At 42.8% G+C, this 15,567-nt stretch overlaps 1 protein-coding gene across 7 annotated transcripts in view; it reads right to left on the minus strand.

The window, feature by feature from the left end:
* Nucleotides 1–15,281, minus strand: part of RALGAPB (Ral GTPase activating protein non-catalytic subunit beta) — an 89,002-nt gene extending 73,721 nt beyond the window's left edge. For 6 of the 7 annotated variants that reach the window (XM_043602391.1, XM_043602389.1, XM_043602388.1 and 3 more), the window contains exons 1-2: nt 14,927–15,243; nt 928–1,143 (exon numbers count right to left, since the gene is read on the minus strand). In XM_043602391.1, the coding sequence (XP_043458326.1) occupies nt 928–1,113 (186 nt within the window). In that variant the 5' untranslated portion in view covers nt 1,114–1,143; nt 14,927–15,243. Of the gene's footprint in view, nt 1–927; nt 1,144–14,926 lie in introns of all 7 variants that reach the window. The other variant, XM_043602390.1, reaches the window with a different exon arrangement.
* Between the last annotated feature and the right edge of the window lie 286 nt (nt 15,282–15,567).

A 15,567-nucleotide genomic window follows, 5' to 3' on the forward strand; every position in this document is an offset into this window, starting at 1 on the left:
CCCTCCTGCAACCCATGGCCTATAGAGAGTAAATAAACTGCCTTTAGAGTCACAAATCTTATATCTAGACTAGTTTTATATCTAGACTAGCTTTATGTCTAGATTAAGTCTCGTCTCTCCTTCATTAGAAAGAAATCAAAAAGAGGGAGAAAAAAAGGTGAGTCTGAGAAATACGTTAACCCAAAGCCTGAAGGTTGTATAAACTTCCTCCAGCACACAGTTCTAATCCCATATCTTAGCCAGACCTCATACTAGCAAGTTCCTGTATCCCTCCATTTTCAGGGTCCCTTCATGACCTCCCTCTGAAAACTTTACCTCAACCCAATCTCCTGAATCCAAGAACAGGACCAACTTCAGGCCAAGCTACTCCAAGAGCCCTTATCTTTAGGGACAGCAAACACAACTCCAATTCCAAACACTTGGGCTCACAACCATATAGGCTTAGCTGCTCTGTAGCACTCTTAAACCTGGGAGTCAGTAAGGGCAGGCAGACACGGAGACAAAGGAGGACCTCAGGTTCAATACATATGTGTAGCCTGAAAAGTTGACAGAAGACAGGCCTTCAGTCAGAGGCCATATGGGGGTAGCAGCGAAGACCTTCCAAACACACCTCTGAATAGAAATCTGAAGACTGGGCCCAGAGCTTAGGGGAAGGGGCCTGACACTCAAGTCTCTGTCTCGCGCCCACAGCTCAAGTGGAGAATTGGGTCTGGCCGGTAGGGAGCCAGCGGCACAATGGCACAACGTATTCCTTATGACCCCCACAAACTCTCAGTCAGCCCAGCCTTCAACCCAAACAAAGGTCACAATTAAGAAAGATGTACTACTCCATTAGACAGAAAGCCATTAAAAAGACAATGTTAAATAAATTCCTCAGTGACGAGATTATGTTTTCACATAGTAAAACGAAACGAAGAAAACACTTACTTCTTTGTCAGTTTTTAACAAGCTCTCACTACCAGCCACTGAAGGGGTACCTAAGGCCTGCCCAAGAGGATGGACCACCGCATTTGCCACCTCTCGCCCAACGCTCTCCGGATAGCTGTGCAGCACACTGGTGTGGCCCTGATCATTCTGAATCACCAAATGCAGTGACCTCCACTCAGAGTACATCGTGCCGCTAAAGGACTGTCCAAATGGCACCTGAAAAGACAAAACAGAATTACTGTTAAACACTGTTGCAAATTAATAAAACTAAGCAGAACAGATTTATCCTACATGGTAAGATAAAGCAGCTACAAACATACGGCCAAGACGACTGAGAAAATACGCGTCTAAATGTTTTGAGAATGTCCTAAAATAGCCTCTCAGTGAGGTCAGGTAGGAAGGTGGACCCTGGGAAGCAGCTGTCTAAGCACCTCCCCAAAAGAGCCTCAGAAGCCCGGGAGCGGAACTGGGACAGACGCCACTGTGCAGGGGGAGAAGATGATCTGATTTGGTACACTCCTAACATGAGGGAGCCCTCCTCATTCTATGTTCCAAGATAGAAAAAGATAGAAGAATGAAGCACCCTGAGAAAGGAAGACAAAGGAAAGAGTTTACTCCAAGATCCAGCTTCTTCAGTCAACAGTTTCCAATTTCCAGCAATTTTCTATCATGCTAGAAACATACCCCTGCAATTTCCCACCAATGTCCTCAAATCAGACATAAAATTTTTCGAGAGTATTTCATTCCCTGCAGCAGTGACACACAAATTTCCGGTAACGGAACACCTGGAAGTCACAGTGTTCTTCAGAAAACATATTAAGAGCTCCACTTAATGAGCACTTACTACATGCTACTCACGCAATCATCACAACAACTCGGTGAATATTAAGGAATGTTATCTCTACTTCACAGACAAAAAAGCAGAGACACAGAGAGGTTTACTTCTTACCTGAGGCTTCAGAGCTATAACATGGTGGAGCTGGGTTTGTTTCCACATCTGTTGGGTTCCAGAGACCATGTTCCTTACCATGGCATGTACTGCCTTCTTCCTATCCTATACATTCCCCCGTGAAATGATCTATGTCTACCACACAAATAAAAAACTTTTAGCCACAGAAAACGTATCTGTATGAATGCAATGTAAACGTTACCATCATAAACACCATACTCACGAAGAGAATTGAGGATGATTAGTTAGCCTTCTCCAATTCATTTCTGTTTCAACATCCATTTTCTACTTGTTCTGAAATCTGTATGCCTGGCCAGAGAGTTTAAGCAAAGTCCAGGGGTACACTTAATCTTTAAAAAATTCTTCCCTTAAGCTCATTTTTCTTCACACTGGGAAAGACCAGCACTGTTAAATTTTCATCTTAAAAAACCTCATTCCAGCTCAAGTATCAGTGTTTTTCCAAAGGATATGGCATTTGAGAATTACAGGCCTGAAGAACGAAGATTAAACTCCCTAGCATGAAAGTCAAAGTCATTCATAGACTGGGCCCCAACTACCTTTCTTTCTCCTTTCCATACAGAGGAACCTACCACCTCCACCTCCCCTCTTGCATACCCTCCCAACCCCAGTCTTCTCAGCTTCTTTTTGGAATCTGATGGACCCTGGGCCCAGGTACTTTTCAGCGACCCTATGAGGTCTGATGTTCTCCTCTGACCAAGAGGCCCTGAACATGGGACGGCAAGAGAGTTAGACCAGCATCTAACAAGGTACCTACAATTTGAAGGAAGGCTGAATTCAACTATTACGACTGTCTCTGCTTCCTCAGGTTTATAAGGGATTCCCCCAAGGATATTCTGGTGTTCTTCCTCCCTCCCCCCAAAATAAACACTCTCAAAAATGGAAGGGGAAAAAGGCAAAGTTCTGACAGGGAGCCATCTCCATCAGATGATAACTTTTTTTCCCACACCACACATTTTCCTCACCTTTTTAAATCAACACGTACATACGTGCATATGTATATACAACATAATATACACACACTATACATACAGCCCCTTACATAAATACACAAGAATATTAGATTACAGAGAGGTTTTGTTTTAATTTTTGTTTTAATTTTTTTTTAATGTTTATTTATTTTTGGGACAGAGAGAGACAGAGCATGAATGGGGGAAGGGCAGAGAGAGAGGGAGACACAGAATCGGAAGCAGGCTCCAGGCTCCGGGCCATCAGCCCAGGGCCCGATGTGGGGCTCGAACTCACAGACCACGAGATCGTGACCTGAGCTGAAGTCGGATGCTTAACCGACTGAGCCACCCAGGTGCCCCTGTTTTAATTTTTTTTTAATGTTTATTTATTTGAGACAGAGAGAGACAGAGCATGAATGGGGGAGGGGCAGAGAGAGAGGGAGACACAGAATCTGAAGCAGGCTCCCGGCTCCAAGCTGTCAGCACAGAGCCCGACCCAGGGCTCGAACTCGAACCCGCAAGATCGTGGCCTGAGCTGAAGTCGGATGCTCCACCGACTGAGCCACCCAGGCGCCCCTGCTTTGTTTTAGTGTAGTGGGTTTTTTTTTACCTTTTTCATTTTATTTAGCTTCATTTCCTGTCCAAATGATTCACTTCCCTGGATAGATAATCCATGTTAACAACCTAACATTTCCTCTTGTATTTGCTCTACCCTAATTCAATCACATCAAAATAATTTATATACTTGCATAGATAGGGACTGTATACTTCTCTACATCTGTGGGTTTTTTTTTTTACATTCAACAATGCCTCATGAATATCTTTCCAACTAATAATAAACTCATTTTAATGAGTGTGTAACATTCCATGGCATGGGTGTGGCATAACTTATCCAACCAATCTCCTAATAATGTGTATTTACTCCATTTCCCATTTTTTTGTCACCAGGAAATGATGCAATAAACACGCTTGTTCATATAAACAGTGGCCTTTTAACTTCTATGGAACAAGTTCCCAAGAATGAACTATTGGATCAAAGGGCATTTGTTTTTAATGTTAATAGGTCTTGCCAGATTGTTTCCCCAAAGAAGCTCTAACAACCAACTACATTAGGAATGGATGAGAGCCCTTCCCTGTTCCCACTCCCCACCTCCTGCCAAGGAGTACTTTCTTTTTCTTTCTTTGCTAACGTGATAGGCATGAAGTGAGATTTCATTGTTCTAGTCATATATTTACGTTTTATAGCTTCTAGGTTTTTTTGTTGTTTGTTTTTTATTTTAGAGAGACAAAGAGAGTGAGCGGGGGAGGGGGGCAGAGAGAGAGAGAGGGAGAGACTCTTAAGCAGGCTCCATGCTCAGCACAGAGCCTGCTGTGAGGTTCAATCTCACAACACTGGGATCATGACCTTAGCCAAAATCAAGAGTTAGATGCTCAACTGACTGAGCCACCCAGCCACCCCTATAGCTTCTAGTTTTGAGTCTGGCTTCGGTGGTTTCTCCCTCCCATCTCCTCTATCAGTGTTTTTCAAACGGTGGGTCATGAAATAAATGTAATGGGTAATACTTTTGTTTTCAGTTACATGGAAGAAGATATACAACAAAGGTACCGCACATAGTAAAGGTAAGCAAAGTTCTGTGAAACTTGTTTCACCTTCCGTAAATACTATATTTGGGGTCACACTGTAAAATACATTTACTATGGGTCTAGGTCCAAAAGTGTGAAAGCATAACCCTAAAGTGTATATGCAGTCTCCTAGATTTCCCACAAGACAATTGCTTATTTCTTCACACTTAAGTTTTATATTCATCTGGAACTTACTTATATGAGTAGCTTAGGAAAGGTGCCATTTATTATCTTGTAAATGTACAGTCGGTTATGCCATCATCATCTGTTAAAAATACACCCTTTCCCAATGAACTGAAATACCAATTTGTCTACACTAAATCCTCATTTATATAGGCTCTATTTATGTATCCGCCTGTCCATTCCTATGCCAATGCCATAATGACTTAAATTTGGTCGCTTTACAGAATGTTTTAATATCTAAAAAGGAAGCCCCCTCCACCTCCACTATTCTTTTTCAAAGCTTTATTGGGTATTCTCAGGCCAAATTATTAAATACGTATTCTTCTATATAAAATTTAAGATGATTTTATACGATCCAAAAAAAATAAACAAACCTTGTTAGAATTCTAATTGAAATTGCTTACTCCGCCTCCCCAGCCTCATCTTCTATGAACACTTTCCAACGTGTATCCCTTCCCCCAGCTAACGCCACAAACGATGATCACTCAAACCCAACAAGTTTTTTCATACCCTGTGTTACTGCCTGCACTACTCCCCACTAACTGCACGGCCGTGCCCCACCTCGATCCTAGTACTTAGGAAGTACTACTACTCCTTCGAGGAACAGCACAAACGTCCTCCCTTTGGTAAGCCTTTTCTTTACTCCCCAAATCAACCCTCCCCCTTGTGTCTATTACAGGCTGTTCATACCAAGCCTCACATTAACTTATTTGTTAGCCATGTAAAGATCTCTTCACCACAAGAGTGTCAGCCTTTTTTGAATGGAAACCTCACTTCCTAAATCTTTAAATAGTTCCTGGCATGCAGTAGATACTACATAAATGTTTCAGAATGTCAAGGCTTACCAGTGGGAAACAGGAAGACTTTAGAAAGTTCGCTTTATTCCACTGAGGTATGTCAAAAATTTTGCATGTCGTATACAAATAAAATTGGAAGATGTCCATTTGTTTTATGCTAATTATTAGTTTTTTTTAAAGTAGTTGGATGGTTTCCAAATATTTAAAGAGTATCTAAATATTTAGCATACATTCCAGACAACACACTATTGGAGAGAAAAAAATATTTTAAGGCAAAGAAAAAAAAAAAAAAAGGCAAGCTAGTTTTCAAACTCCATTGCATACACAAGAATCATGGGGTTGGGGGAGGGTGCAGAATCTGTGTATCTCCAGACCCTATCACTAGAAACTGAAATTCTGTATAGATCTGGACTGGGGCCTGGAAACATGCATTTTTAAGACATAGCTGCTATCCCTTCCAATTCTGAAAAAAAGACAGGAGTATCATTCTTTAAAAACACACTATGAAAGACCAAGGCTATTAAGCTTTAAGGCTTAATAGCTCTTAAATTCTTAAAAACTTACAAATAAATTTAATGTAAGAAATTCTAATTCTTTAAATGCATTAATATTTAAATGATTAAATGTCAGAAAATGAAATAAGTGCTTTCAAGAAACATATAAAGTAGAAAGGATACAATGAAAAAGTTGAACTTAACTATTAAAATGTATCTAATAGAAAAAACATGCTAAATATTAACAAAATACACAAAAAATTTCAAGACAAAGATGTACACTATAATTACAGGCAAAGTAAATAAAACAATGAAGAGAAAATATATATTGGAAATAAACATGAATTTAAAAAAACAAAGTAAAGCAACAAAGGTCTCGTTTCGTACCTATTAAACTAGCAAAACAAGTGATAAAACTCAATTCTGATTAGGAGGTAAGGCCAACAAGACACACTCAAGAATTTAGGTCAATGGTTTTCAACACAAAAGAACTGCCCCCTAGAGGGAATTTTGGAAATATTAAGTGCACTTCTGGTTAAGGCGTGCTATTGGTATTCATGGGCAGGGCCAGGAAATCTAGACATTCTGCAATGCAGGAGACAGTTCTGCACAATGAACAATTATGCTACTTTTCACACGACTGTCAAATGCCTGCCAGAAAATCATTCTGTCCTTAAATGTCTAAGCCTGAAAGTGTATACAAAAATTCAAAATATTTTGTGCTATTTTAACATACACTGAGTTTTCCAGTAATGCAATTAAACCACGTAAACTGAGAAAAGACTGAACCATATTTTGTCTAGAACCTTACCATACCAAGAACTGTTAACAAAAGAAATAAAAGAATTGTTGCCCATTTCAGAAAAATCCCATCACCAAAGGCTATGCCACTTGTGGTATCTGCTGCTGTCAGCACAATCACAACTACATACACACTTATGTAGCCCTTATTTCAAAATGTCAAACAAGAAAATATAGTCTCTTTAATAAATGGTGCTGAGAAAACTGGATAGTCACATGAAAAAAAAAAAAATCAAACCACCCCTATCTTATACCATTCATAAAAATTAACTCAAAATGGACTAAAGACTTAATTGTAAGAAATGAAACTCCCAGAAGAAAACAAAGGAAAAAAGCTCCTTGACATGGTCTTGGAATTGGATTTTTTGGAAATCATAGCTAACGCACAGCAACGAAATGAAAAATTAAGTCAGACCACATCAAATTGAGAAGCTTCTGCACACAAAAGAAACCATCAACAACCTATTGAATGGGAAAAAATATCTGCAAATCATGTATAGGATAGGGGGTTAGGGGCGCCTGGGTGGCTCAGTCGGCTGGGTGTCTGACTTCGGCTCAGGTCATGACCTCACAGCTCGTGAGTTCCAGCCCCACGTCGGGCTCTGTGCTGACAGCTCAGAGCCTGGAGCCTGCTTCGGATTCTGTTTCCCTCTGTCTCTCTCTCTCTACCCTTCCTCCACTCATGCTCTGTCTCTCTCTGTCTCAAAAATAAACAAACATAAAAAAAAAAAAAAAAAAGGGATGGGGGTTAATACCCAAAACATATAAAGAACTCATACAACCAACAGCAAAGAAAACCAAATAATCCAATTAAAAATGGGCAGGGATGGGGCCCCTGGGTGGCTTAGTCGGTTAAGTGTCCAACTTAGGCTCAGGTCATGATCTTGCAGTTTGTGAGTTCAAGCCCCACGTCGGGCTCTGTGCTAACATCGCAGGGCCTGGAGCCTGTTTCGGGTTCTGTGTCTCCCTCTCTCTCTCCCTCTCTCTCTCTTGCTTGTGCTGTCTCTCTTTTTCTCAAAAATAAACAAACATGAAAAAAAATTTTTTTTAATGGGCAGGGGGCATGTGGGTGGTTCAGATGGTTAAGCATCCAACTCTTGATTTCAGCTCAGGTCATGGTCTCGTGGTTCGTGAGTTTGAGCCCTGCATCAGCCTCTGTGCTGACAGTGTGGAGCCTGCTTGGGATTCTCTCTCTTTCCCTCCCCTAGCCACTCTCACTCTCTCTCAAAATAAATAAACTTTCAAGAATGCAATCTTGCCATTTGCAACTATGTAGATGGAACTGGAGGGTATTATGCTAAGTGAAATTAGTCAGAGAAAGACAAATATCATATGACTTCACTCATATGAGGACTTTAAGAGACAAAACAGATGAACATAAGGCAAGGGAAACAAAAATAATACAAAAACAGGGAGGGCGACAAAACAGAAGAGACTCATAAATATGGAGAACAAACAGGGTTACTGGAGGGGTTGTGGGAGGGGGGATGGGCTAAATGGGGAAGGGGCATTAAGGAATCTACTCCTGAAATCATTGTTGCACTATATGCTAACTAATTTGAATGTAAATTTTAAAAAATAAAAAATAAAATTAAAAAAAAATTAGCCTGTAACCCAGAAATGACCATTATTAACTTATTGATGTATATAAACTGTCACATTTCTTAAATCCACATATATGCATATTTCCTCAGACTAGATTCCTAAGCTAGAAGCGTTGATGTTGGATCAGATGTAGTATGCGTCTTCTAGCTCTTTGAAATGTATTTTCACAAGCCTTTTAGGAAACTACTATTTAGTACCCACCAGCAGGGCAGAGAGTACCAGTTTCCCAGGGCTCTAACCAACACTGGGTATTGTAATTTTTAAAAATATTAATTTGATAAGTCTGGCATTTTGTGATCATTCCTTGATTATGAATAAAGTTTAGTATTAAGGAAAAATAAACACTAAACTTTAAAAAGGAAAGAAAGAAAAATGGGCAAAGAATCTGAATAGACATTTTTCCAAAGAAGATCTATGAACGGACGACAGGTACGTGAAAAGGCGCTCAACATCATTAGTATCAGGGAAATGCAAACTGAAGCCACAATGAGACCCCCACCTCATGCCTGTTGAAATGGCCATCACCAAAAAGACGTAATAAACGCTGGCATGGATGCCAAGGAAAAGGGATCATTGTGCGCTGTTGGCAGGACTGTAAACTGGTGGAGCCACTACAGAAAACAGCATGGAGGTTCCTTAAAAAATTAAAAAAGAACTGCCATATGATCCAGCAATTTCACTTCTGGGAATATATCCAAAGGAAATAAAAATACTAACTCAAAAAGGTATCTGCACCGCCACATTCATAGCAGTGTTAATACATGGAAACAACCTAAGCATCCACTGATGAATGACTGGATAAAAAAGTTGGGGGGGTGGGGGAGGGTGTATGTGTGTGTGTGATGGAATATTATTCAGCCATAAAGAAACAAGAAAATTCTACCATTGGCAACAACATGGATAGACCCTGAAGGCATCATGCTAGGTGAAATAAGTCAAATACTTTATGATCTCATTTATATGTGGGATCTTAAAAAACAAAACAAACAAAAAAAAAACCCACAAAAATCATAGAAAGAGATTAGATTTGTGGTTACCAGTGGTGGGGGATTTGGGGAGGGGGAACTGGAGGAAAGTGGTCAAAAGGTACAAACTTCCAGTTATAAGATAAATAAGCACTAGGGATGTAACGTCCAACATGATGACTATAGTTAACACTGCTGTATGAGATGCAGGAAAGTTGCTTAGAGAGTAGATCCTAAGAGTTTTCACCACAAGGAGAAGCTTTTCCTTTTTACCGCATCTATAGGAGATGATGGGTGTTAACTAAGCCGATTATGGTAAGCTACAGGCAAGATATTGAGGAAGTTCAGAGGACAAAAGATTACTTTTGATTCAAACAAGGGCTGAGCTGGAAAACAATAGGATAAGATCAGGGAAGAATGAACTGGGTACTGAAGGAAGGTTACAATTTTAACACATAAGAAAATTAAGTGCGTAAGAGTGACAGCAAAAAGAGGCAGATAGAAAAGAAAAATATGTAACAGGAAGGGCAGGGCGCTTGCTTCAAGTAGCAAAAAACAGCACCAGAAACTAAAAACCCAGAGTGGCAGGAAAAAAAGCTAGATGTACAAGGGGTAAGATTTCAAAGATAAACAGGGACGGATTTTGGAAGAGTATGAATGCTACGATTGGAGATTTGTAATTAATTTAGTAAAAACTGGGGGCGGAGAATGAGAGGATGGTAACTTTATCATAGAAATGATACAACAGGAACTGAGTTCCCAGTAAAGAAATTTGGTGTAAGTACCCAAGACATATGTGGGTAAGACATATGTAAGTACCCAAGACAAGCTGAAGGGACAGTAGAAAAGTAAACTCCAGTGTGGCTTATATACTGAGGAGCGGGAGGGAGGAAGGATGGGGACGAGGCAGGGAGGACAGGCTGAAGGGCTCTGACTGCTATGTTAAGGGTCTTGTGCCTCCTCCCCAGACAGGCTCGGTCAGCTATTAACCTGAGCTGCTAGCAGAGAAGTCTCTACCTCCATACTCCAGAAGTAAGTACGACAGGAGGGGAGAGATGATGACAGTGCTCCCCTGCAGATCACTTAGTGTCGTCCAACTCTGCATTTGTCCATTTTCTAGGTAATCTCTCTGGAGGTTTCTATTATCGGGCGACTGTGTTCTGGTAACAGCCCATGGTTGTTGGTACTACCACAAAGTAACACGAAGGTTCTAACTGACAGATTACCAAAATGACCGATATGTTGGTGCTGGTAGACACACTAAGACCACAGCCTGACATTAACTGTATCAACTGACTCTATCAATATTTATTACAGGTGTATGCCTGTATACAAGGTGTATGCCTTCTATACACCATGCACAGAGAATAATAATAATGAATAAATAAGATCCCTGCTCACAAGAAGCTTCAAGTCTAATTACAGAGATCGATTTTTAAAAACTTCATAAAGTAAATCCAGACATCAGTTATTTCATGAAACAAACATTTATTCAACGCTTGCTACATGTCAGATATCGTCCTAGGTGTGCGGTATGCAGATACAAACAGGACACAGTGGCTGCACAAGGGAAGATTTCATAACGAGGAAGACAGAAGAATCTAGGACAACACCGGCACACCATAGTATTCAATGTGAATAACTGACGTGATGAGTTAGGAGGCCAGCATCATACAGGAAAAAAACCACTAGAGATCTGGCTTGGTAACGGTGCACCTTTGGAAAACTGATCATTTTGAAAGAGCTTTCACATGTTATTTCATTTTATTCCAATAACAAGCCTACAAAGTTAAGGAAGACAGATGTACTAGACGCTAGGAGAGAAAGCAAGTAAGGCTAGAACTTGCTCAGAGTCACAGCAAGTGACAGGAGAGCTGGGATAAGAAACTCTACCTCCTGCTCTGAAGTCCAATGCTTGTCCCTTTTGTTCTGACTCCATACCTCACCATAATGACCTTGGACAAGTCGCCTGGCATTTCTCTGTCATAGTTTCCTCGTCTGCAAAGCAGGGAGAACACCCGCAGTACCTACCTAAAGTACTCCGGGGAAGAATCAAATAAAGCGATACAAGTCAACATACTTTGAGATGTACAAAGGCAAGGTACATATTATCAGCCATGCTTTGTTTCTCTTAGGAAAAACAGGGAACAGGGTGCCAAAACACTGAGTAAACAAATGAACCACGCTAGATTTTAAGGCACACAGTGCTCTCAAGGTCATCCATATAACTTTATGATGAGTAAAGACAGAAGGATTATAGTTCACGTTTCTGCTGTAGTCCCATTGACCCTAAAAGGCAAATATCAACCAAGTTAGGTCACAAAGGAATGTATTCACCTATATACCAGATTCTACTGGGTATCCTATCAAATACCCGAAAGAAAGGTTGTGCCTGTATTCCTCCCTAAAAGTGTAAACAAGTAGCTTTTGCTAGTCTGTTTGAAAGAAAGAAAGAAAGAAAGAAAGAAAGAAAGAAAGAAAGAGAGAGAGAGAGAAAGAAAGAAAGAAAGGAGAAGAGAAGAAAAAAGAAAGAAGAGAAAGAAAAGAAGTATGAATACTATGAATCCCCTGCCTGCCCCCACCGGTACCACCACAGGTCTCATCCTTCATACCTCAGACCTGCTCTGCCCAATACAGTAGCCATACCCACATGTAACCACTTAAATTTAAATTAAATTAGAAATCAGTTCCTTATCTACACTAGCCACATTTCAAGTGCTCAAAAGTCCCATGTGGCTAGTGGCTACTACACTGGACAGTGCAGATACAGAACAGTTCTATCAGGGTGCCTGGGTGGCTCAGTTGGTTAAACATCCAACTCTTGATTTCGGCTCGGGTCATGATCTCATGGTTCACAAGTTTGAGCCCCGTACTGGGCTCCATGCTGACAGTGCGGAGCCTGCTTGGGATTCTGTCTCTCCCTCTCTCTCTGCCCCTTCACTGCTCACTCTCTCTCTCTTTCTCATAATAAATAAATACTAAAAAACAAAAGCCAAAAAGTTCCAACATTGCAGAAAATTCTACTTGACAGAGCTGCCTTAGATACTATTTTTTTAATTTTTTTTTTAATGTTTATTTATTTTTGAGAGAAGCAGAAACAGAATGAGAGTGGGCTAGGGGCAGAGACAGAGGGAGACACAGAATTCAAAGCAGGCTCCAGGCTCCAAGCTGTCAGCACAGAGCCCGACGCAGGGCTCGAACTCACAAGCCGCCAGATCATGACCCAAGCCCAAGTCGGACGCTCAACCAACTGACCCACCCAAGCGTCCCAGATACTATTCTTTTTATTACAACTCTAACTAGACTACAGATTCCTTGAGCACAGGAGCTGCGTCGTATTTATCTTGGTATCCTCAGTATATACAGCAAAGCACATGTTACACGCCAAGCATTCACTATACATCTAAATGAGGATCTCAAACATAGCAGACTACAGTCACTTCCCCCATCCCCAACATACATGTGTGTACACACACACACACACACACACACCAATAACAAATAAGACATCCTTTCACCGTGGAGGATGGGGGTGCAAGGAAACACTACGTCCAGAGGAAAGAAGCTGAATTCTGGTCCTTGATGTGCTAGAACCCAACCATGAAATCTCGGGCAAATTACCTACTTTCTTCACCTACAAAAACTTAAAATTAAACTCTAAGTACCTTAAACTTTAATCATCTTCTATCAAAGAAAATCATGTATTCTATCCAAAACATTTTTACACATGTCAGAGAACACACCTGCTCACACTGGTGAGGATCTCAAACAGAACCCATTTCTAAGTCTCAGGCTACCTTGATTCAAGTCACTTTTGGTCTTTAACTGATCATGTGGAATTTTTCACCTTTACTTTGGATATCAACTACAGAGTTAAACCTCAGGCTTAAAGACTGAGTTTCTTCCTTGTGTTAAAGCCAGAACTGGATACTCTCTCCATATCTGATCAGAGAGAACCAAGGGCAAGTTGCTTTAGTATCTGAATTTAACAAGAATTGTCCCATCAGTTTCCATATTAGCCTCAGCCTAAAAATTGACAAAGAGTACAAAGTTCAACCAAGAGAATCTTTCTACAACAATCCTTATCCTGTAAAGAATATCATTATACACAATGTGTATATTTTCATTCAGTCCACATACTTCACCATATTTAACTGCTATTAAAAAAATTGTCCTCAAACCCTTTCATAATGACCTTCACACACATATTCACTCACTCCCTTTTATAAAGTTTACATGGCTTAAGGACCAGCCAAGAACAAATACAATCTGAATTACTACCCTGCCTTTCTTTAAAATCTGTAAATATGCTAGGCCATAGCAGCTCAGGCATTCTGCAATGAAAATATACTAAGTTACTAAAACCGGAAGGAAAAGCTATGTGCACGTGTGTACGAGAGAGAAGTGCTGGAGAGGGGACAAAGCATGGAAGATAGCCTAGGCAGAAGAACAGCCTGTGCAAAGATGACCCAGAAGTTAGAGACACTAGACCTGTGAGTACTGTACGCCCAGGAAAGCTACAAACTAACAGCTTTGCATGAGATGTATACACTTTAAAGGCACAGCAACTCAGAAACCCTGCAAAGAAAGTCACCTTCCACCCCCAATTGGCTTTCACAAAGTGGAGTCGTCACTGGGCCCAAGGATAAGATGGATCTCTGCAAGTGGAACTTGCATTTCTAACAAACTCCCAGATGATTCTCCTAACACAGTGAAACTGGAGACACAGTCCAATGTCTTCTGAGACGCAGGACTGCCCATCCCAGCAGTTCCCAAAGTTTGCTACACACTGGAATCACACGTGGCTCCTTAAAAAATACTGACGTCTAGGTCCCCCCACGTCCACCACCCCCCCCACCCCCCCAATTCTGATTTAATGGCCTGGATGTGCTGCCTAAGCATCAGGAATCTTGAAAGGCTGCCCCAGGTGACTTTAACGTGCAGCAAAGTTGGAGAGCCACTGACCTAATTGTTAAGAACTTGAATCTGGAGTCAGGATGCCGGGGTCCAAATCACCAGCTATGTGACCTTGGACAGGTAAGTCACCAAACCATTCAGAGCCTCAGTTGCATCGTCAGTAAAATGGGGATAAGAACCCTACCTTACAGGGTTCTCCTGAAGTTAGACGTGGTGAACGCAATGGCCTGGCACAAGGCCTGGCGTATAGTGAGCGCTTAACCAGGGTAAGCTGTTTATTCTCGTTATTAACTCTTCCTCATCCGACTGTCACTGTGCAGCGGGCAGCATCGCCTCCACAGGGCGGCAGCAACTCGAGCAACCCCTCTGCTGGACCAAATTCCTCGCTGGAGTTGTCTAGCTCCGCTCCAGACCCGCCCCCTCCCCCAGGTTGCCAGGAGAGCGCATCGCCCGACCCGGGCAGCTCCCAAAGGCTAGACCCGGTTTGAACAGACCCGACAGAAACCGCCGACTCGCCCCGGAGTCAGGGCCAGGCTCCGCCGGACCCCGCGGGTCCCCCGAAAAAGGCAGAGACGTGCTTCCGAAGGCAGGGCCCTGAGGGCACCCGGGCCCGAGAAACAGATTTCGCCGTCCCAGGACCGCCCGGAGGGGAGGGGAGGGGAGGGTCCGGCCGCGACGGGGAGGGCCGCTCGGTTACCTGAGGCGACGGGCGGGGCCCGCATCGCTGGGGCGGGCGCCGCCGCCGCCGCCGCCGCCGCCGGCCGCACTCGGCCTTCCGCCTCACGCCACCCGCGCCATAGTGCCGGCGCTTTCGCTGCCCTGGCCGGCTGTCCTTAGACGGTCGGTCAGTCCACCCGTCAGCGGCTCTCCGAGGGCGCCCGGGGACGACGAAGGCCGGTCGGGCCGGCCGGCTGGGCTCTGCTCTGGCAACTTCCGACTGCCAGGGGCGGCAGCGTCAAATAACTCCCCGAACCGAGCGGACCACCGCGCGTGCGCGGCGCGCCTGATCAGAGCCTTCTGCCGGTCCGAAGCGGCGGCGTCAAATAATTCCCAAGACACGGAGCCGGAAGCTGCGCGTGCGCAGCTATCCCAGATGGCCGCGCGGGGCATATTCCCTCCTCCCTTTCCGGAGCAAGTGGAGTGGGAGGAGTGAGGTGACGGCTGCGCCTACCTTATCTCAATGCCGCGGAGGGGGCGCCGCACCTGCGTCCCTGTGCATCAATCCCGACTTTGCGTGTTTTCTGTGCGGACGGAGGAAGGGGTTTCTCTGCAAGATTCTGGTTCCCACCCAGGTTCTAGGAGTTTCTCACATCCTACCATTACAGCACCCTTTCTTTG

Source organism: Prionailurus bengalensis, chromosome A3 (genome assembly GCF_016509475.1).
Source record: "Prionailurus bengalensis isolate Pbe53 chromosome A3, Fcat_Pben_1.1_paternal_pri, whole genome shotgun sequence".
Lineage (NCBI taxonomy): Eukaryota > Metazoa > Chordata > Mammalia > Carnivora > Felidae > Prionailurus > Prionailurus bengalensis.